Genomic DNA, 23,582 nt, shown 5'->3' on the forward strand with positions numbered 1-23,582 from the left:
GTGTTCCACTTAGGACGTAACGCTTCGCATGGGGCCAAAGTCAAACTTGCAGCAAGAACATGGAGGTCACTGGCTCTGCACCTGCTGGCTAATGGCTTGGGTCTCTTTCAGCCGAATAACGAACAGCAAATATCCGCAAGTAATAAAAGCGTCCCACTTCTAAAAGATTTAGACATTCCCATACCTGCCACGAGATGGCAGCAACTTTTCTATTAAAGAGAGCAATGGCTTGTCTGAATGAAGCTCCTCTCCTCACTTCAACATAGTTCCTTGGCACTAAGATGGCACCCAAGCAATAGTTTTAGATTAGATAGTGCTTTGGCAAGAACACATAAATTGGGATAAGTAAATGAGTGAAATCAATAGCAGAATCAGGATTTTTTGAGGAAAATGGGGATAGTGTTTGGATTGATTTACAATTGACCTGTAACTACGCTAAGAATAATTAGCAAAACGTCAAAAGCCATGCATCTAGCGTGCACATGACAGAGAACAACTGTATCCAGTCATTAAATTATTCAACACAAATCACCTTGACCTGAAGCTCACCAGCATTAGCTAGCAAACTAACCTAATTAACAGACTAGCATAAAGTGACAAGGGTAAACGAATGTGCACTAGCACTTTGCACAAATGGTATAAAGTTGTTAAACTCATCTTTTGTCACACAATATTAAAGGCAGGTAAATTGTAATAACAACGTGGATGACACAGGTTATTAGAAGATGCATCAGGAACGACACACAAACCAACTTTCATGGATGAAAAAAAGACCATTCATTAAAAATTAAATGAAACCTCACAACCACAACAAGATGCCACCAAAGTAACATTTTGGGGCTAGAGCGCAAGAATGCCGAACTGCACTATAGTGTCTTTTTTTTGCAAAACTACCTCCACTACATTTGTGTGTCTTAACATACTTGGCCAATAAATATGATTGAGATGCTACCGCGCACACGCATGCCGTCCCCATAAGCTTGTTCCGAAATCAAGCCAAGCAGACAGCACTGAGAGAGTCTACGCCTCTTTGATGTGCCGCAAATCCTACTTAGCACATGAAAAGTGAGCACAAAGGCAATATTACAGTCGCGTGGGGGTTGGGGGGGTGAAGGGATAGGGGGAAGCGGCACTACATCTGCCTGTGCCGGGGGTGAGGGATGATTTCTGTGGTGGCGGTTCAAGAGTTTGACGCAGTTTACATGATGTCGTATTTAGGGTGCTTATGTGCGGCTTTAAATCAAGTCTTGTTATTCAACTCGAGTTCAGGTTTACAGACAGAGCTGACAAGCCCCCATCTGCCCTCGCCACCATCATAGCGCAGTCACAAATGTTTGGGGACATACTCATCACGCAGATTCGGAACTACAGGTGTGCAAGTACCCTAAGAAGTTAAATTCGTCATTAACAGCAACTCGGATATGGGATCGTTTCACCTATTGTTGTATCGATACTGTATACAACGTACACCATGGTGACAGGGTTTTGTGATATAAAGTAATGAGACAAAGGTAAATCATTTCAAAACAAATTTCCACTATTAAATGTGATCTATAACCTGTTATATATATATATTATATATATATATATATATATAATATATATATATATATATATATATAATATATATATATATATATATATATATATATTTTTTTTTTTTTTTTTTTTTTTCAAAAAAATAATGCAAGTGTGCACAGCCTCTTCAGAATTTATAGTCAATTTTATCAAATGGGAGTCATTCCCACGTGCAGAATGTTGGCAGGATTTTGCTACGGTCCAAAGAAACCAGGGTTTAACTTCTTGTACCTGCAGTGAAGTATGGTAATGACAGTATCATGCTTTGGGGCTCTTTTTGAAAATGTCAGGAAAAGTCAACTTAAAAAGCGGAACTCTATTTGCGCTTAATAAGAGGTACTTTGGTGGGAAAACTTTCAAAACGAATTATCTTGGACTTGCTCTTTTTTAAAAAAAATTTCACAAAACCTGGAACTTGAACATGAGTGTGTTTTTATATCGCTGTACCTTTGAGCAGTTTTGACCATTATTAAAAAGTCAAGTGCGGTGAGTACTTTCCCGGATGCACTCTATTACCACGTGGCTATTTTGATCCCATGCAGCAGGTGGTCGGGTGCGCGTGGCGTCACTCGCTTACCTCCAGAAGTGAAAGGCGTGCAGAGGGCTGCACGGACTGCAAGGACTAGTGGGAGTGGGGCTCAAGCTTCGAGGCGTGAGGCTGCAAGTTAAACGGAGCAAAGTGAAATCGAGATGTCTTATCACACGCGTACGGGCACACACACGAACACTGTCACACACACCCACGCGCGCACACACACACACACACACACGCTGTAGATTTCTAAGCTCGGACATGTGCACTCGGACGAGGCGTTTGTCTCTCTTCTGGAGGCAGATGAATGGGTTTGACATTGTGTCTCCTCTGTCGTACGAATAAAAAAAATGAAGAAAAAATAAAGACACCACACAGTGTCGCTGCAGTGCTGAGGTCACGCTGAGGTGAGCAGATTTCACTGCAGTGGGTTTAGGAACTCATTAGCATCAGATTATGCCTGTATGAAAATCCCACAAGTCTAATTCTGCATTTTTTTTTTTTTTTTTTTTTTTTTTTTTTTAAATCAGGGCTACAAAAATTTTTAACCATTTCAAGGTATTTTGTTCCTCCAATTCACAGTGGTCATCTGTTTAAGATAGTCTTAAATTACACCGTTACAAAAGGACATTTGTTACTGGCAACAACAAAAATGTCCCATCGGATAACAATACAGTAAAATGCCACTTGTTTCATTCTACCAAACCAAACCATTTTTGTCAAGATTTTCGTTTGAACTACTAGCTCTCTCTCTCTCTCTTTTTTTTTTTTTTTAATTTGCCACCAGACAGAACTACTTTCCCTGCATTCAAAGCATGCAGAAAAATGTCACACTTTTTATGTCATAACAAAGTGGGCCCATCTTGTGGACAAATAAAAACAAAATATTGAAAGCCAGTGATATGAATTGAAATGTCAACATCAAGGTTTGTATTAGTTGTTATAGATAAATGTGGGATTTAAGGTCCGGACATGGAATGTTTTGAGATTACGAATGGTGCGCAATGAAGTAACCTAGAACGCATGGTTCAGACCAATATTTACAGTCGTACTAAACCAAGGACCCCTTATACAAATGACAGAGGCTATGGTGAATTGTTGGCCCATGTCCATTTCTAGACATAAACCCAACTGAACATGCATTTTACCTGCTAAACAGCAGTCAATGATCCCCTGAAAACAAACTGAAGAATGACTGAAAAAGACTGGGGTTTCAAGTAAGGAGGGTTTTTGGTTTACAATGGTCCCGACATCAGGCGTGGGCCGGTTCCCAATTTCAAGGTAAAGGTTTTAGTTTCAAAACCGCTAAAACTTTAAATCTGCAGTTAAGCAGTATGCGGTAGGGCTGCTCGATTATGAAAAAAAAAAATATGAATCAGGATTATTTTGGTAATAATTGAAATCACGATTATTCAAACGATCATTTATTTTTTTGGGTTGAAACCAAGAAAATGTTTAAATGTAAAACATATGAAGACAAATAGATGCAAGTTCCTTTTGAACCAAACAAAATTTATAAAATTAGTTATTACAAAATAATAATTGAAAAAAAAAGGTACAAATGTATACATTCAAGAATGATTTCCTTGTGTAAACAAACACTGCGTTGGATATAAATGAATGCGTTGGATATAAATTAATCGTTTATGATTTTGCCAATTTTGTAATAGTGGAGTATAATAACTGTAATTGTAATTTCGATTCATTGCACAGCCCTAGTATGAGGTGTTTCTTTTTCTTTTAAGTGGTCAATGGGGATAACTGATGACTAGCTAACTAGCATGGCGAACATCAACTCGTTTCTGCTCTGACGTTACTTCACAAAGAACAGAGAAGTAGCTACTCAAATACCGGGAAAGATGTACTTTGATTGAATACATTTTGATCTTATGTTTACATTTTGTTTACTAAATGTACCTACAGATCGCATTCAATGGCCAAACATTTCAAACTCATACATTTAACGCTGGAATTGCAATAGTGTCATCATCATACCGTCAGACTCTGACACTCTTGCCCAACCGACATACTGTCTGACTTTGCGATGTTACAAATGGTGTGCACTTAAGTAGTTTGCGCAATCGGTTACATATACATGGCTCATACAAAAGTTTGCTGGCGCATAAAGCAAGGACCCAGTTACTTGCATAAGAGGAGACTAACTCCCCCCAAAAACAACAGCGGCTATGGAATACGCGGTCCATACAAATATTTACGACGATTTTGACTAGGTTAGTGATGGACTACATGCAAATCCACTCCGTCATAAACCATGGACCACCTGTGGTATGGATACCTACTGTTGCCCTATCAATATAGTCTTGCGAGATGACAATGCAATACTGTATGTCGCAGCCTGAGTTGAACTAGTTGGCCGTACATGTGTACTGTAATCCTACTAACGCGGAACATCTAATAACCTTGACACCGTGTCTCTGAAACCCACGGACACATTACGGGTATTGAAAGAACTGCATCCAAGAACTATGCCTCCCCCCCATCCTCCTCTTTCCCCCATTGCGGATTAGAAACGGTAGAGACAGCAGAAGCGGGACAAACGCCTCAACGCTGCCGACAACGGCGACAAAAAGACGGCGGGGGGGTGAAGCCGGCGTAGTCGGTCTCAACCTTCTAGCACCGCGGCTGTTTGGAACGTTTACATTGCGGCATGTGCCTCACGCACACACGTGCAGCAGCCCCCCCCCCCCCCCCCCCCCCCCCCCCCCACACACACACACACACAAGGACGCATAAGATAAGAGACTTCCTGCTGCAGATGCTAACGCTAGCAAGGCAGTATACTCACTCGAGCGTCAGACCAGGAATTCTCAGCCGTTCCCGTTGGGCTTTCATGGCTGCCGCTTTGCTCTATTGTGATCATCATAAGCGCTCCCTGCCTGCCTGCAACGCATGCATGCCGTCAGCCAGCCGAGCCAGCCAAGCTCCCGCGCCACCCCCCTCCCGCCGGTTGCTCCCCCTCTCACACTGACAAAGAGCAGTCAAAACAGTGCGATGAAACGACGGCAGCAACAAACACCCCCCCCCCCACTCACAAAAACGAGAGGGGGTTAAAATGGTTAAAAAGAAGACCAAGATGTGGGATCGCGGTTGTTGTTTTGGCCTTTCCACCTTGAAGCTGTCAAACAAGACCCTCGGCTGCCTGCGGAGGGACAATAGCCCCTCCTCCCGCTCCTTCATAATCGACTCCCCCCTCGCTTCCCCCTTTTGACAGAACCCCCCTGCCCCCTCCCCAACAGCAAGTGACACCACCACCTGGTGACTAGCTGCAATGCAACTAAAGGCATCTGATCATTTTAGGAAATATCCCATTTTTGCGGGGGATTGTGATAGATGCCATCGTGATGGTGTCTTGTAAACTGACTTTTTAAGTGTGTTGCATACAAACAGTTGGGTCTCTGCACTAGGACTACAAAGGGGTGACCTTTTTCGTTGCGTTTCTGGAAAGTTTCTGGTAAATTTCGATCATTTAATATGGAGGATTTTTTTGAAACAGTGGATTACGCAAAAAAAAAAACAAAAAAAAAAAAACAAATCTAGACTGACAATCACTTTCGTCCATGTTCAATCAAAGCAGCTCTCCTATCTAAACGCATGGCCGTCGTGATTGATTTGAGGCTGCCTCGTCAAAGACCTGACACCATCGCCATGGTTACCGAGGTCACTGGAGGCTGCGGCAACCTGTTTGCAGAAGGATCGTTCGCAGGAAGTATAAAGTCCCCCCCACCACCACCACCACCCCCACCCACATTTCTAGCAAGCAAAGACGTGTCATGGCGGAATATTTGTCCAGGAGGTAGACACCAAATGGTAGCAGTGATGCAAAGTGCTTTGCGATTCAGAATTGTAGTTTAAAAAAAAAAAAGAATGGATATGAATGAAAAACGACTACAATTTTGATGGACTTCATGCAACACAGATGTGAAGCTGTTCTCCGAAATGATCAGTGATTCACAGGGAAGCAATAGTTTGTATCCTAACATTTCTTTTTGACTTGATATTTTTTCTGTATTTCTGGGGAGTACTGAAAAATGGACCCTCAGATTGCAACTGAAGCAATAACAGCAACATTTAACACACCTGCTCCTCATTGACACATGAGGCCTTCTAACAGTACACTAACGACTCAGACGGCACCAGGGAGGGGAAAAAGGTTGATTGGGCCCAGTTTGGACATTTTCACGTTGGGGTGCACTCACCTTTGTTGCCAGGGTTTAGACAATGGCTGTGGGTTGAGTTGTTTTTATGGGACAGTATATTCACTCTGTGATACAAAAGTTACTCTGACTACCTGTACTTTACATTCTAGCCAAGTGTCATTTCTTCACTGTTGTTCCATGGAAAAATTAAATACTTAAACACGTTAGGAGTGTACTCATTTTAAACCTTGTATAAAACGTATCAAGATGTCACCACAACAGAGTAAGAAGCATAAATTTGATTGACAAGTCACAGGTCATGTGCGTACTTACAGGCTGCCTCTCCGGGGAAGACTGAGCTCCTTCTGTGAAAGGAAATTAAAAAAATAAATACAATTCAAAAAAGCATTTAGACCATGTATCGCACAAGGTTAAACTGAGGTCAGGTTTTTAGTGAAAAAGTCCAACAAAGAACTCACTGAAGGCCTGAGGGATTAAACGCCCCGCGGAACTCGTTACTGGAGGGATAACGCAAAATCCTCACAGTCGTAAGCACCTCAGACTCCATTTGATTTATACAATATTGAAAAGCTTTACTATAGTCCAAGAAAGCGAAAGCAGGGTAATTAGCTTCCGCTTCAGACAATGAGTATGGAATGCTGCTAAGAAAAAGGTTCAAGTGTTCAAGGCAATTTGCGAAATTCTGGGGCCTCAACTGGACTAAATACAATTGTTTAATAGTATCTTGCTCAAGGACACTTGGACATGCTCACAAGGGACGGGGGTTGAACCCACAACTTTTGGGTTGGGAGACGACCACTCTACCACTGGGACGTGCCGCCCTGAAGAAGCATTTTAATAATAAATTCCCCAGATCTTTATTTTTATTAAGTGGAATTGCTGCGACCGACGTATACTGTATATTTGTCAAGTTTTTTTTTAAGGGGGTCTCACCCAGCTTGTCTGTGAAATTGAGGTTTGCAAACCCCTGTAATAATAAAAAGGTCCCTATAGATGGCGGCGTTGCATCGCTTTGGACTTCAGAGCGCAACTTTTCAATGCAGATAAGAATCTCAGCTTGTCACATCAATTACGACGGAGAGAAATGTCACCAGTTTGGAAGTCATACAAGTTTATGCACCGGAGACTTGACCCGACTATGTGTGCTAAGATCAGACAACATGATGGAGTAGGTAGTCGAAATTGGGTGTTACGATCATGAGAAAAGATAAGTGAGTTCGTTCATGGAGTGAATGACGAACGGCATGTAGAAAAGCTACTAACGTTCAACTCGAGTCATGCTGCGAGTCAGCATTTCTGACGGCATGTTTCACAGTTGCATATCTGTGAATTAATTATTTTGCCTTTAAAAGCGCTTTCTCAGTCTTGTTTTTGATGTTTTATGGTTTCACGTAGCACAAAAGGAAAAAGAAATACAATAGTAGAATCAAAGTCACTGTTCTGCTTGACATGTTTCTTTGACCAAAAGGAACATTTTCTCATCTTTTTGGTCAAACGGGGGTTTTAGTGAAACCAGTGCATGTTGTCCTGCTCTTGACAAAAGAACCCATTTTTTTCTGGTGAACGAATAGAGTCTACTCTTTGTTTTAGTTGGTTATATTGTGATAGCACAATATGAATTATCGCTCCAGCCCTACTCTCAGGTATATGTCTTACAAGCTTACAAGTTTGGGACCTTGAACCCATGAGCCGCTATACAGTATATGCCCTCTATCAAAACAGACCGATATCCATTCAACACAATCCAAATGGCGCTACATGCCCCTAGGATCTCTTTGGATTAAACCTTTGCCCTTGATTTGAGCAAAGAAATCGACGAGCTAAGGAGTAGCTGTCCCTTTGCTATCAATTACTTTCACATCTGGCCATCACACGAGCACTCGTTTTCCTTTGGGGAGACCAGACGGCGACGCATGAGACGCTAATTAACAGCGGGACGTGATTTACAGCTGCGGCATGTCCACCAATCACAGCTCAGCGGGTCACAGCGGGAAAATCTGCTGCCGCGCGTCTCTGGGGCAATTTAAGGGGGAAAGATAAGCCAGTCTGTCTGTCCCACCCTTAATTGAGCCAAGGCACATATTTTACATTACAGAGCAATAATGTCACAAAAAGTAGCTGCGCACTGAAATGACAACGATCTTGTTTCAATTTACTCAGGAATTGACTTAATGTATCTGAAAATCTCTATTCTGCAACAAGCGGTTACATAGATAATTGCACCTTCTGCCATGTAGTAAAAGAGCCGTTAATTGTTTGGTCACTAGACATCGCTGGCAAAAAGACTGTCTATACCATTATTAATCGATTTCAATGACAATGAACCAATTAATGACAAAATGACATCGTTAAGGACTGCAAGTTTTTGTGAGAGAAAAAAAAATTTGTTGCTGGGAATTGATTTTGTGTCATTTTGAAATCCATTTTGTTGCAATTTGTAATGTGTAAAATGTGTATATAACTTAATACTTTCATCTCCATGTATTTTTTTAAAGCAATATCGTGATATCGATAATTTGGGATGTATCAGTGCCGATACTGTGTCTGTACTCATACTGCTCCGATGCCATGATGCCAAAACCTCTTTAAATGCCTGACATTGGGCTCTCCCCGAGTATGCAGTGTGCATTCTGACAGGTAGAAAAAGTCTACATGTGCTCGTTTCAAGACATATTGACACTCCTAGTTGAAGTTTACTCTAAAATTAACCCAAAATAAAGAAAATTGTTTTATTTTCAGTAAAACATATAGCTGCGTTGTACAACAGACCACTAGCCTAAAGATAACAAATATAGCATACAGCCAGTCTATAGTGTTTTCCACTAATGAAATTAACATCAATGGTATAATATAACCTATTAAATAAACACATTCAAACACAAATCCATACAGAATGATTCTAATGCACACAGGCATATATTCTTTCTTCTGTGCAAAAAAAAACAACAAAGTTATAGTATACTGCAGCTTAGCCATGAAGGTCTTCTTTGTGTCTGATCAAACTTAAAACTTGCATTATCTGCATATGTGCACCACACTACCCCCTGGAGGCCAAGATGCGCACAACAGAAGCAGCACCTAAAATTGACCTTCTAGGCATGTGGCGTGATACCACATCAACGATGTGGCAATACTTCAAGATATATACATTTGGGTGAAATTTATGCCATGTTCAAGTTTGTATGTTTTCACAAATGCAAGACTTAATGGCATTAAAAGAATCGGAACTTGTCAGTTACTCAGATGAAAGTACTTGTAAGCGTTCTGACAAAAAAAAAAAAGTGGCTCTGGTGCATCCCTACCGATAACAGATCATTTTACTCATTACAGTCAGAGTTTCTTTGTTATCATAGTGTCAAGGAAGTATCAACACAACAATTCATTCCACTTCCTCCCGGGTACGTATAGGATGCCGTAAACGCAACTAAAGTGACCGCTAACTTCCATCACCTTAACCAGACTCTGAACGCGGTCAACAACAACAACGACGACAAATGAGTCCGGTCTGCCTGCCTACCTGTAGCCCCCGCCGCCTCAGAATGCTGGACTCGTCCATGGCGGCGTCACGGCTCGCCTCCGCATGTATGCAGCACTAGACAGCTCAACCTCCACCCTGGCTACCTCGCAAATATCTGATCTCTGACGCCGCTCACTTGTCCCGTACGCCTCTTCTGGCTCGTCGCTTCTGCAACTTCCTCCCCGGCGGTAGAGGAAAGGGAGGGAGGACGATGGCGAGTAAGGTGGGGAGGACGACGAGGGGACAGAAAGGGAGGAAGGTGGGGGCTTTTGGGACAATTCTCTCAAGGTATGAAAATGAGAGGATGTCCTTCCTGGCATTGTCGCGCTTCACAAGGCGGGAGAAGACACTCCGGGAATGTGGTAGGCAGAGTTTATTTGACGTTCCAAATGCCACATGACGCGCCTGACAGGAGAGGCTGCTTCAGACCTAACGAGTCCACATGGAGGCATTATTACGCGGGGGATCAGCAGAGGCAGACGGATTGTCCATTTCCGATTTTTCACACCTCTGGATATGGCCTGCAACCAAAATTCTGTATTCCGTGAATGACGCACCCTACACCCCCCCCCCTTCCTTCCTTCCCGTGCACTGCCATTCATTCAGTGTGGAAGCATTGCACGAATATTAAGTGGTGCTCTCACGTTCTTATCAGCAGCCGAATTCCCACAGCGGATAGCCGAGGGGTTATTGGGTGAGCGCGTGTCACCAGCAGACCACATTACAAATGGCTTGTTAAATACATGGTGCCAAAATTAAATAAAAAGCCAAATAAATCTCGATACAAAGAATATTCAGAGTGAAATAAATCAATACATTTGTTAATTAAAATTGGAATATATTCAATTAAAATGAAAATATTTACAAATAATTTCCGTTCAACAATGTGCAAAATTTGAAAACCTTTACATGAAATATTCACCCCAATTCATGTTACTCTTTAAACACAAATACAAAAATAAAAGTGTACTGAAATGCTGTATATATTATTATTAAAAAGTCTCTTTAAAGCCCATATCTCACTGAGCAGCAAAGGTTTGCAAGTGTGTGTGCACACAGCAAATGCTTTTTTTTTTTTGTCAGTCTTTGTTCAATGTTGCAAATAAATGCAAAAAAACAACATTGGCTATGCGCGCACACACACCGCTCAGTGAGATACGGACTAAAGTAATATAAATCCAACTTTACATTCTACATTAGATTTCAATTAATTCATACTTTAATGCAAGGTTTAAATGGTTTTGCATTGATTTCATTTAAATGAATACAAATTGTTAAAATATTTATTTTAAAGATCCAATAAATTAAAATCCATAATTCATCCATAAAAAATATTTCCCATAAGTGAATTAATGAACAACTTAAATTATTTTACATTTAAATTAAAATATATATAATTGAAGTGAAGGCAGAAATAAATGCCATAAAGTAATGCACGTTCAATTAAATAATTCAACCCAAATCATTGAGTTGAATTAGTTAATCAAATTCAATTCAAGATTATTCATTAAATAAACAGTGAAATATTCAAATTTACATTACCGGTAAATGAATTTATACCCCCCCCCCCTCCAAAAAAAGCGCCATGAAGTTACCAAAAATGCTAAGGAATACATTAAAATGTCAAATTATGCCATGGTAATTAAATATTTCATTGATTACTAAATAGGTTATATCTATCTATTAATCTGACCATTTAAAATAATGTCACATTCCATTAATTATATTTGCCGTTCACTGTGTTAAATGTGGCCCAAACAAGCCTCTGTAGCAGACACTTCAGAACTGTCCACCTAATTAACTTCCTTCGTTAATAAGCTGCCAAAACCTGCAAGAAGCAGCTTTTCATGTGGAACTTATTAGATAAAGGAAGAATTCTGTCAAGTTCAAGCCACAATCGCAGAACAGGCGATTAAGAGAATTTCTCGTGTGGCTCTGAAAGGAGTGTAAAAATACAAAAGAGGCCGATTTTTCTTTGTCAGTGACGGAATCCTCCAATTATTCTTCGCACCCACGCTGCCACTCAAGTCTATTCTCTTTGCCCGTTCGGAGGAACTCGAGCCCACTGCAAACTTCTTAAACGGCACGAAAACATCCATGTTAGATTGTATCAGCTTGTGTATGGCATTTCATCTTACACACTAGCATTAAGATAGCGGTCATTTTCCGTTGACAGAAAGTGACAAAAAGGCATCCCCCTGAGATGATTTAAAAAAATTAAAAAAAACGGTGGATTTTGCTGCTTCACTCATTTCACAAATGCAATATGAATCAGAATGCCATGTTTAGACTTGTGGGGGCACATTATTGTCAAGGAAATTTTGGGGTTGACTTCCCGTTTGAGGAATACTTTAAAAGATTATTTCAATACGTTTAAGTAGAGTTGAATGAGTTTTAACATGTTCTGTCTATATGATGGATATTTCACCAATCGCAGGTGGGTCTGGAACATATCCCCCTTGACGAACAGGGGTCCACTGTATCAGCAATGACTTAAGACGGCGATTCAAAAAAGAAAGTAACAAAGGACAATGCATGTCATTGTGGTCTTATCTTCTTCCCTTCATGCCTCCGCCCGTGTCACCAGCACACCTCGCCTCTGTCGCATTATTGCGCCCCGAGGGTGCCGCGTCCTGCTCGCCGCCAGCAAATCAATACTCAACTTGTGGTGCGATATGGAGATAAGACTGTCATAATCCGCACGCCACGATACTGTTGTGCCTTCACCCTTCATAATGCTGTTGGGAGATGTCCTTGACTGATAACATCGACGTTGTGCAGCCACACAGTGTACACCAGGGGTCACCGACTCCAGTCCTCGAGGGCAGCTGTCCTGCAGGTTTTCCATCTCTCCCTGCTGCAACACACCTGTTAAAATGATCAGCTCATCAGCAAGCTCTTGAGAAGCCTGATAAGGATCCTGATCATTTTAGTTAGTGACCACTGGTGTACACAGTCTATTAAGGAACCTTTAAACTGACCACAGCAAAGTTTTTCCTGGCTCAAAATGAGGCAGGGGTGGAACAATTTGCATACGTGCGTATGCCGCGCCACCCCCTGGCTCAAAGAAGCACTTTTTCTTAAATCATGTTTACTAAAATACATGAAAATATAGGAACCAGTTTGATGTTATGTAAAGGTGTGAAGAATAGTAAGCAATTTAAAATCAAACTGCTTTTAAGTCCACTATGAGCGGCAGACATGACTATATTAACAGTATTGTTTGGTTAACATTTTTACCTCAGTGTGGACATTAATATGAATTGATGACACAAAATTGTTGTCTGTGAAGATGCCAAGACGTAGCTGCACAACAGGGCCCTCTGGTGCACAGAAGCAGACTGGCACTTCTGTTTTCACTGTGGAGCCAGAAAGCGAGTCTTTCTGCCATTTCTCCAGAGCTGGGCATCGCCGAACCACCACCAAGTTCCCGTCTGCATATTTAAACTAGTCCCCAGTCCGTCACTTGTCGGCGACAGCCAATTGGCGTGGGGAACGTAATGTTCACGTCTCACGCAGGCGCCACACAAGCAGACGCGCCGCCAAACAAAGAAAGAATATCAAACAAAAACAACTGACACACACACGTGGTCAGCGTGGTTATCGATGAAATAAAAACAATATGGGGCACATGTCATTGCTGACTCAGACCGACTGGAGCCGCGTGGGTCGTTTAAATATGCAGACGGGAACCCGGTGGCGGTTAGGCGATGCCCAGCTCTGCATTTCTCCATGGTTAAAATGAGTCATTTTCAATCATTTCTCAGTGAACAATAAGCATTAGTCTCTCTTACAAAATTGAAGCGAATAGACTCTCAAACACAATCAATCGGAAAAAGTGAATTCAATCTGTCATACCATGCCTGTAATAATACCATAAAATGTGTCCGGTTTTATGACTATCGCCATACTTTTCCTTTCCCTTCCTTGCCATCGCTGGTAACCTTCTGCAGTGGCAACACGCGCAAAAATAAAAAAGCCAAAGAAGAAGCAAAAGACAGGGGAGTTTATTCACCGGTACACAGGATGTAAATAGGTTGACCTTAGAGGCAGAGGATTCATTTGTAGCTGTTCACCTTTAGAATTTGACCTTGGTGGAGGTCTGTACTTTTATCATTTTGTACTTTGCTCTGGTGCAAAATGGTCAGAGAAATGATGTCATTCAGGAAATGAGCTGAGCGTGACGTCATAAGCCAGCAGGCTCACCTTTGGCATGTCCAATGAAAGCAGACATGCGCCCGACACATTTGTGGTGGCATTAACCTTTCCTTCACCACTGACTCATCGGATTAGCCGCTGCTTTTGATCAAATCTGCCGGGGAGAGAACCGGATCCTCGCATCGATCGGAGGGGAGCTGAATGTCACCTCTACGCCGTGTTTGTGTTTCCCAACACAAATGGAACCCTGGCATATGGCTGGTATATCCTGTATGCTATGTATTGTTTTCTCTTATGACACACGATGCTCACCCTATGCTTTGAAAACATTTAAACTTATATATAAAAAAAAAAAAAACACTTTTTATAGCACTCATTTGTGTATTTTCACTCTCACTGACAAGAAATGTAAGAGTATTATTTAACATCACTTCAAGGAAACGAAAAAAACTTTCACTTGCACAGTTCTCCAAATAAGACCCCAAGCATGTTTGCTTCAAGCATGATAAACAACAATATAACAGGGATTCACTGCACTTGATACTTTTTGTGACGTTTTGGTGCTGTACCATTTTCCAACTTAAAATATATGCCTTAGCTCAATAAAGATAAAACCTTTGTAACATAATATAAGTTGCAGTCTTATATCTGTCGAAGTTAGAGCGCCTACAAGGCATTCTTTTTCCAGGGATCTCGGCATGAACGGTGCTTTGGCCTTAGACTGTGACAAACATTTGATGTGTTCTTTGTTGGACCCTCCACAACGTTTTGAGAAAATGGCTCCAGTGCGATAAAAGCAAACAACCTCCTTGGTGGGAGGTAACAAACCCATGTGGAGTGCAACTCACCAGGCTGGAGGTCAGCGACGGGTCCGACTTGCCGAGGTTGAGTGCACGCATGCGGACCAGGTTGGAGGAGGCGTCGGAAAAAGACTGTGGCGGCCATGTTGTTTGCTGGGTGTGGGCCGGGAGCAGAAGGTACTTTCCTGCCGCGGCGTGAGGAACCAGGAACCAACCCCAATCAAAATAGAGAAAAATACAAATATAAATCCTGATTACTACAGAGACCTGCCCTGAATGGCTGTGAGTAATTGACACCCCACTCCCAAAAAAAAGGTTTATAGATGCCACAAAATGGCGACAAGTGTTGTCACAATACCAAAATTTTGACTTCGATACCTGCATAAAGTAGCTCGATACGGAAACGGACCTTGACAAAATTGGAAAATCAGCAACAACAGCAAAATCACAAATGATAAACGAACTTCACATTTTTAAAAAATTTGTTATTAATTCAAAATATTGGGATAAGCTTGATAATAAAATGACATTTTAAATATTGTTAAATACTTGAACACACATACACATACACACACATTTACAAATATACATATAACATTTTTAACAGAGTATTAGTACAAAAAAACGTATATTTCTTTCAAGAACAAAAAGGCCTATTTTGCGAGCGTATAATCCTAGTTTTGTGTAGACAAAGGGGTATTTTTTCCAGATTAAGAAGTGAAATATGACAAAGTTATGTTTTCGTGGCGTTAGGTTTATGAGGGGTTCCTTTGAAAACAGGGGTCCCTAAACACCTGATCTAGAGGTAAACACCTGATCTAGAGGATTGAGTCGAGCAGTCACTCAAAAGGACCGGAGGGGGGAAAAAAAAAGATCCTATTAAGAGATCAGGGACAATCCCTACATTGCGTAACTAGTGCGGCCGTACTCCTACAGGAGAATGCAACAGGCTTGCGTGTCCCAAATACTCAATACAAAAAAAAAATAATAATAAAAAATAAAAAAAAGTTCAAGTGTGCATATACAAGGCTGTCCACATGAGGACGCTGCTGCATTTACTATAGCCCAACGATTAACACTAACAAATGTGTCTTGGCTTTTTCTCCTTCACATCAGTTAGCATTATGTAGTGGGTGCATCGAATAAACATGATGTACGTATTGTCGCTGTCCTGTGGAAAACACTTATCTCCAATTTTGGAAACTTTTTTTTAATTTTCACTTTAATGCGATGTCTGTAACGCGGAAACACGGTTCATGTAAAAATAAGAAGATGAAAAAAAATTGAGATAAGTGTTTTTCACATGACAGTGACAATATGCTACATTAAAGTCTTCAAGATATTAAATGATATAAATATGCTACATTAGAGGTGTACAGTACAGATCAAATACGGAAATATGGTCCATGACTGGTGCATACATTAAATGTGACAAATAGAGTACCTTAGGTGTATAGAACAGTAAATGTCATAACTATACTACAATACAGATGTATAGAGCATTAAACGTGATGTAAATATGATACATGACAGGTGTATACGTTAAGTATCTAGACTGAGTCAAATACTCAAGCTTCAGCTATCAAATATTTTTAGAATTCATTATTGTGTCAATTACCCCATCGATTAATCAGATATAAATCGATTTGGCATCATTTTTTTTTTTAAAAGTGCATGTGTGGTGTTGTTTCATTATTGTCCACTTGGGGTCGTCATCTTCGTGCTCCACACTAAAATATCTGAGTGTAATACTGAGAAAAAGGCATGAAAAAGCAGGACCTGGTCTGATGAGTGACATGGCGTCAAGTGAATGAAAAGTGTTGAACTGGCTGGCTGTTAACTGTCGGCGCGTTGAGTGACTTGCTGCGATTTGTTGTTATTGGCCGTGCGTGTATAAATGCACTTAATGTGTTTATTTTGCTGCTGTTTGCACAATACAGCAATCAAAAGTGTACTGACGGTTGTGTCTATCCTTGAACACTGGTGGGTGCATTACGATACGTTCTAAATAGCAGTGGTAGGCTATATTAAATTAGTCAGCATGGATATCTTGTGTTTGGCCGCACTTAATTTAGTTTTTTCTTTGGATGAAAAGTAAATAAATGGTCAGGTCCAAAAAGGACGAGGAAGGAAAACTGCGGTTCTTCCTTCTTAGTAAGCAGTATTTCCCTCACGTGTCAACATAGAGGAAACTGTCATCAGTCAACACTTGCATAGGGGAGACACCAAGTTTGGGGGGGGGGGGGGGGTGTATGTTTGTATGCGTGTGTGGTGGTATTAGAAGGTAAAGTTAACAATGGAACTGCTGTAAATCCATGTTTACCTGTCAGACCTCCGCCCAAGCTGCGTCTCCTTATGTGCTTGCCGTCGTCGCTGAGTTGGCGTTTGAGACGCAGCGTCAGATCAGGGTGGCTGGACTTCCTGAGCGACGCAGAGGAGGGTGGGTAGAGGATGTGGTCCAGCTGCATGGGTTACAAGAAGGGGGAAAAAAAAAAAAAAAAAAAAAAGAATACATGCTACGTTAGAGGTGAATAGACTTTACAGGTGGCGTTAGAATGTTATATTAGAGGCATTAAGGACAAAGTCTCATGCAAATATGCTACAGTTGGTGCATAAAATATAAATGGTACACAGAACATTGTCTATGATATAAATATGCGACATTGGGTGTACATTAAATCAGATTTATGCTGTATAAGGTACTTTAGAGGAAGGGATAGAGCGATACATTTTTTTCAGGGCTGATATGATTATTAGAAGTCAAGGAGGGAGATAAGTGATATTTGGAGCCAATATTCATTTGCGATAAAAAGGGAAAATATTGACGTCAAAATTTTGAATTATACAAACTAACACTCGACTTCATTTAAATGCTTTTAAGCACATTTATGAAACAGCTTTTCGGATTGGCAACATTTTAACGTTTTAACCTCAGAAAGTAGATCAAATGAAAATACAATGTATATATTTTTTTATTCTAACAAAAAAAAAAAAAAAATGCAGGGAGCTCCCAAGCTCAGCAACATGTCTTAAAAAGTTAAATGGAAACATTGACAAATAAATAGCTCCCTAAAGTTTTCTACGGTAAATAGTTTCACAAAATTTCAATGTAAGTGACATTTTAATCATTCCCTCATTATTATTGCAGAGAGTTCAAAAACAAAAATGTGCATCCTCAACGCAGCTAACGGCCAAACAAGTCACCAGAGTGAGGTGTCAGCAGAGAACTTAACATCTCAAAATAACCTAGTTTTTGATTGATCGCTTATTGGCTGCCTGATCAAAAAAGCCATATATGCGCCAGAATACTGAATATTGTCCGATAATCGGTCTACCACTAAGTAGATATATGATAACTTTGGTAGCTCAACATTCAATGTAAATAAGCTTCATCTTCCTGACACAGTTAACCTGTTTGAACTAAATAAATAAATTGTGCAGTGGCGCCAAGGGGGTCAAAGTTTGAGCAGAGTTATGACTGCAGATAAGCTATCGGAGGTTTCCAATAAAGAGCGCACTAGTGTAAACCTGGCTAACACCACAACCTTGTGCCACACACGCACGCACGCACACAAAAAAAAAAATCCTTGTAGAGGGCAAGTGTCAGGTGACTTTTGACCTTCCCTCCTGGGTTCCAGAAATCAACATCAAACTTAACCTAACCCAACCCTCCTTCCTTCCTTCCTTCCTGACTAGCTGGGCCGCCTGCTGTGGACACTGCCAACAAGGCTTTTATTTCCACAGCAAACACCAGTGGGTCACCACGGCCAAGCTCTGCTGCTGTTAACAAGACACACACATGATCGTTCTGTTGTTTTCAAAGACAGAAATGACTGACGGGCCTGGCTGGATCGAGTGGAAGTGGTCGAAAGTAGCGTGGAGACACGCCTATTTGCGTTTCACTCTTCACAAAGAGACAACAAACCAGAAGGAATATTTTTGAAGAGTGTATCGGCAACTTGGCGCGGTATAGCGATATGAAAAAACAAAAAACTTTTTTATATAGGCTCTCTATATCACAGATCTTCACTTATCGCACTGTATTTGGATCCTGGCTGTTGATCCTGTTGTTACCACTTGTCCAGTAGGCGGGAAATGCACTTGTAACTAGACAAACAAAAAGGATGCCATGGAAGCTAAGACAATAAACAAACGGAGATCATTTTGCATAAGAAAAATGAACAAAAGGTGTCCACACTGATTAATATTCTGATGATAAAAAGCTCTTTCAAATGACGCAGTCATGTACGGAGCCCTTCACAGCTCAAATGGCAAAGAAAGACACTTGAAAAAGGGCGACGACTCATTGCCGGCGTTTTTTTTTTAAGTGGTTGCTAGGATGCCAAGAGTATACACAGGCGCTTATAACGGGAAGCTAGAAGGCTGCGCGCCGAGCACGACTAACCTCTCATCTTGCTCCCCTGCCATTATCCTGCTCACACCCTTTCATGTTTCTTGTATATTGAGGGGCCATCTCGGAAGAGCTCAAAGCATCCCGGTGTGAAAATCACATTGCAGATACAATAATACATTTTTTCATTGACTGTTGTCAATACCAAATCAACAATAATTGATGAATAAAAAGAAATTGGGGGGGTTCGCAATACACTTAAATGCTGAATAAAATTTGATACGATTATTCGATACAATAATTGATTGGAAAAATATTCGGTCGTGACCGACCTAGATGTAACTTTGTTAGCATGAGCTAAGTGAGGTTCCTTAGGCTAAGCAACTTGGCACGTCAAATTGGGATGGTCACGATAATTGAGGAATTAACCAAAGCTAACCCCCCCCAAAAAAGCGCAACTGGCTTGCTGCCTAAACAGGTTGCAGAAGAAAACGTCACTATGAGATGAGTGAGTTTCCTCAGGGTAGCCAAATAAGCATGTCAAATTAGGATGGGCAAAAAAAAAAAAAAAAAAAAAAAAAGAATTTTAAGATTTACATCAACAGTAAATTAGATGCTACTTCACATTAGGCCATTTATGTTCCGCATTATGTTACAATTAAGCTTGTTTTTGTTGTTTGACAACACAAAGTGGTTTGGTTGAACATTTTTTTTGTTAGAACACATTTAATTGTCATGTGTCAGTAAACTGATGTTAGTACGCAATTATGCTACTGGACTAACAATTTGGAGAACTGTACGAGCAAGCGTGAGAAAAAGGCGCTAACGAAGGAAGAGTTTAAAAAGCATGTTTTATTAAGTTTAAGAGTGTTTTAATAAGTTTACATTGTCACTGATTTTCACCCATCGCGGGTGGGCCCAAAGTGTATCCCCCGCAATAAACAGGGGTTCACCTTACTTGACGGTGTCATAATACGCACTCTGTGACATAAACATCATTACTCACCCTTTCTGGGCCCACTATGGTAAGGTAAACTAATGTTCCGCCAGACCTCGTCAGCTGACATCTGTCTTGTTCAACAACCACGAGGGATTTTTTTTTTTTTTCCTTCCTTCAGTGTTTTTGTCAGGGGGTGAATAACATTGTTCAAATCAAATTCTCACAGCTGAAACCCAGCAAGCTCAGAAGCGATGACCCAGGAGACACCGACACTTTACGCCCCGTCAACTGGCCGCAGCTTCGGGTTGTTGAACTCTGCGAGCGGTCACGGGGGGATTGCGTTTCCTGTGTCGACATGATTTAAAGTTGGAAAATTCAGGAGGCTCTTTCCAACGGTGACTTCACACTGCTGCAGGAGCAAGTGTCAAGAAACACAGAGATGTGTTTCTACATTTTACCAACGAAACTTTCGGACTCTCTGCAAGTTAAACAAAAGCCTTAAAAAGTGACGTCGATCCAATTTAAGCAGCAAAATCCACCCGTTTTTAGTCATCTCTGGGGGCGGCCATTTTGTCATTTCTGTCGACTGAAAATGACATCACAACTGCTCAGCGCTCAGGTCACGAACCAATCACGGCTAACCTGGTTTCTGAACCTGAGCCGTGATTGGTCATCTCCTGAGCCCTGAGCAGTTGTGATGTCATTTTCAGTCGATAGAAATGACAAAATGGCCGTCCCCAGACATGGCTAAAAAGGGGTGGATTTTGCTGCTTAACTCATATTCCACTAACGCAATATTCATCAGAATGCCGTGTTCCAACTAGTGGGCCTGCTGGAAATATATTCTTGAAAAAAAATATGTTTAGGTTGATTTCTACTTTAAGAAATTTTGAGACATTATCAAACACGTTTGAATTGGAAAATTTAATATGTAATTTTTATAAGCATTTTTGAGGTCTTCATTTTGGAAAATGTAATTTAAGACCGTTTAGGATCTTTTTAAAGTTATGTCAATCAAATTTAAGACCTCTCCTTCACTAAATGTGAACACCAAGGATGGGAGACGATTGGAACAGTAAATAATAAACTTGAAAATCTTGAAGGTTCTGAGGCAAAGTGAGAGTCAAAATTTATGAAAACATAATTGACAAATAATATCAACATTCCTATTAACTGAATTACAACTGAAGACTACAGTTAAAGTCAACCCCCGCCTACCTCGTTTCCCTCCGGCAATTGGCCGCAGGGTGAATCCCGACTAAGCGACATGTTTGCTGGTGTTTGATTTCAGATGCGCCGCTGTCGAGCAAGACAGGTGTCAAAAATCAAAAAGACGGAACACTGGGGCGGCAAACGCTCCCTGGTAAAACGAGAGTTAATCAGATTGCGCTAATCCTCTTAGCCGCTAAAGCACATAGAGACAGTGGACGCCCGTCCGTCCGCCCGGCTGACAGCAATACAAAGTTAAACATTGTCCAGTGTGAGCAAATAGTGGAGTGAAGCACCAAATGGCCAGCCATGATGCAACTTGCTGGAATAAACAATTTCATCCCACCTGCCTGCTAGCTAAAAGTAGCAATGTGACCAGTGGCCAACATCTTTGTAGAATTAAAAAAATAATAAAAATAAAGTTAATTCACGAAAAAACAAATTGACTGACGTGACCGACTACATTTTGACAGACAGACTGTCATTTTGGGTAAATCTTGTAAATCATGTTACAAAGGGAGATGGGAGCATCTTCATGCACCTGTGGTTTTTTTTTTTTTTTGCACCTATATGCGCCTTCACCCGCCTATGTCTTTTTCTTCGACGTTTCAAATCTTATGATAGTTGTGTGTCTATATGCCCGTGTGTTTTATATTTGGGACTTTTTATGCGCCCGCGTCTCTGACATTGAAAGTCATGTTACAAATGGAGTTGTGCATCTGTCTCATTTTTGGGTCTCTATATGCACCTGTATCTATGCAAAGTTTAAAGTTATGTAGGGGGTTGTACATCTTGTGTTTCTTTTTTCGACGTTTCAACTCTTATGAAAGTTGTGCATCGACATGCTGCTGTGTCTTTTTTTCTGGTGTGCCTGTATTTCTTTGTTTGATGTTTAGAGACTAATTATGAAGGGAGTTGTGCGTCTACATGAACATGTGTCTCATTTTGGTTTAAACTCGTGTTACGAAGCAAGATAAACATCATGCACCTGTCTCTCGAGCTTGGACATTTAACGTCTTATTACGACGGGGAATGCACATCTATATGCACCTGTGTCTCGTTCTTAGAGGTTTAAACTAGAGTTACCAGATGATATTATATGGTTTGGTTGAACATTCTGGTGTTTTATGTGTCAGTTTTACAGCCACCTTCAGGTGAAAGTGACAAAAAACAGCTTGAAGCGAGCACACTTTGTGTCTTATTTGGAGAACTGCGTAAGCGAGTGTTTTTGTATCCTCCAAATGATTTTTAGACAAGTCTCCCATTTCTTCACAGTTAAAGTGTGAGAATAGGCACGACGGAATACTTGGAAAGAAAGTGTGTTTCAATCAGTTGAAATTTGTTTAAAGCATGTAGGAGTTGTAAAACAATTTAATAATGTTTTGATATGACCTCGCAACAGTATATCATCTTTTTCTTTTTTTTTTTAAACGATTGTGGGTGGGCCCGGAACGCATCCCTGCGATAAAATGGAGGTGCACATTACACTCAAGATGAGTAGGCCTTCACCAGTCACCCTGTTATCAGTCACTCGCAGCCCCAGCGATAGCAGGTCACATTAGGGCAGTGCAATCATTTACTGCCAGTCAGTTTACTTCCCTAAAAGTAAAGTCAACAGGTGCTTGGGGATAGAAATGCACTACAAGACCCGACTCAAGTTTGTTTTCACGCACATGAGCCGTCTGTCGTCACACCGCATCAACAGCCCCAGGATGCTTGTTCAGTTAAGCAGGATGCTCACACCTACGAGACGAGCGGACAGGTTTTTGATGCTTCAATCCCGCCGCCGAGCAATGTCAACAACGTTAGCTTCAGTAAAGGCAGCGGCTAACATGTTAACCCATTTTAAATATCGGGGGCATTCCACAAAAGACTAGGGGAACAAAAAATATATATCGAATGTGGTGTACTCCAGATGACCAACAGCAAACCAATCGTAGTACCGAGACTTGCCTGTGAGAGAAATTGCTTTCCAAAGCCGATCGGAAAGGAAAAAATTGTCTTAACACACACCATATCACTCAAAATAATTTGTCAGAAATATCTGATAATCTCCTTGCTTTGACAACATAAATCGGAATGGGTGAAATCTGAGTCTGCAGCTCAGCCAATCTTGGTGATAGCTACACATAAGGCATAAAAATCGCTTTATTATTTATTTATTTATTTGTTTTTTTTTAAATCAAAAGACTTTTGGGGGTCAGCTCAGGAAAAAAATTAATTCAATTTGACATTTCTCATCTTGTTCAAAACCCACTGACAAGTTTGCATTAAAGCACTTTATCAAGACAGAAGTGAATATCAAACATAGTCTCACAT

At 40.8% G+C, this 23,582-nt stretch overlaps 1 protein-coding gene across 8 annotated transcripts in view; it reads right to left on the minus strand.

The window, feature by feature from the left end:
- The window catches only part of mast4 (microtubule associated serine/threonine kinase family member 4), a 54,021-nt gene that overhangs the window by 25,671 nt on the left and 4,768 nt on the right, over positions 1 to 23,582 (minus strand). For 3 of the 8 annotated variants that reach the window (XM_086054291.1, XM_086054290.1, XM_086054288.1), the window contains 4 exons: positions 17,087 to 17,225; positions 14,812 to 14,948; positions 6,601 to 6,632; positions 2,156 to 2,236 (listed from right to left, as the gene is read on the minus strand). In XM_086054291.1, the coding sequence (XP_085910417.1) occupies positions 2,156 to 2,236; positions 6,601 to 6,632; positions 14,812 to 14,948; positions 17,087 to 17,225 (389 nt within the window). Of the gene's footprint in view, positions 1 to 2,155; positions 2,237 to 4,916; positions 5,294 to 6,600; positions 6,633 to 9,805; positions 9,926 to 14,811; positions 14,949 to 17,086; positions 17,226 to 21,272; positions 21,382 to 23,582 lie in introns of those variants that run through there. The other 5 variants (XM_086054292.1, XM_086054289.1, XM_086054295.1 and 2 more) reach the window with 5 other exon arrangements.

The sequence above is a fragment of the Filicampus tigris genome, chromosome 15 (genome assembly GCF_054856515.1).
Source record: "Filicampus tigris isolate MCC_2025a chromosome 15, RoL_Ftig_1.0, whole genome shotgun sequence".
Taxonomy (NCBI): domain Eukaryota; kingdom Metazoa; phylum Chordata; class Actinopteri; order Syngnathiformes; family Syngnathidae; genus Filicampus; species Filicampus tigris.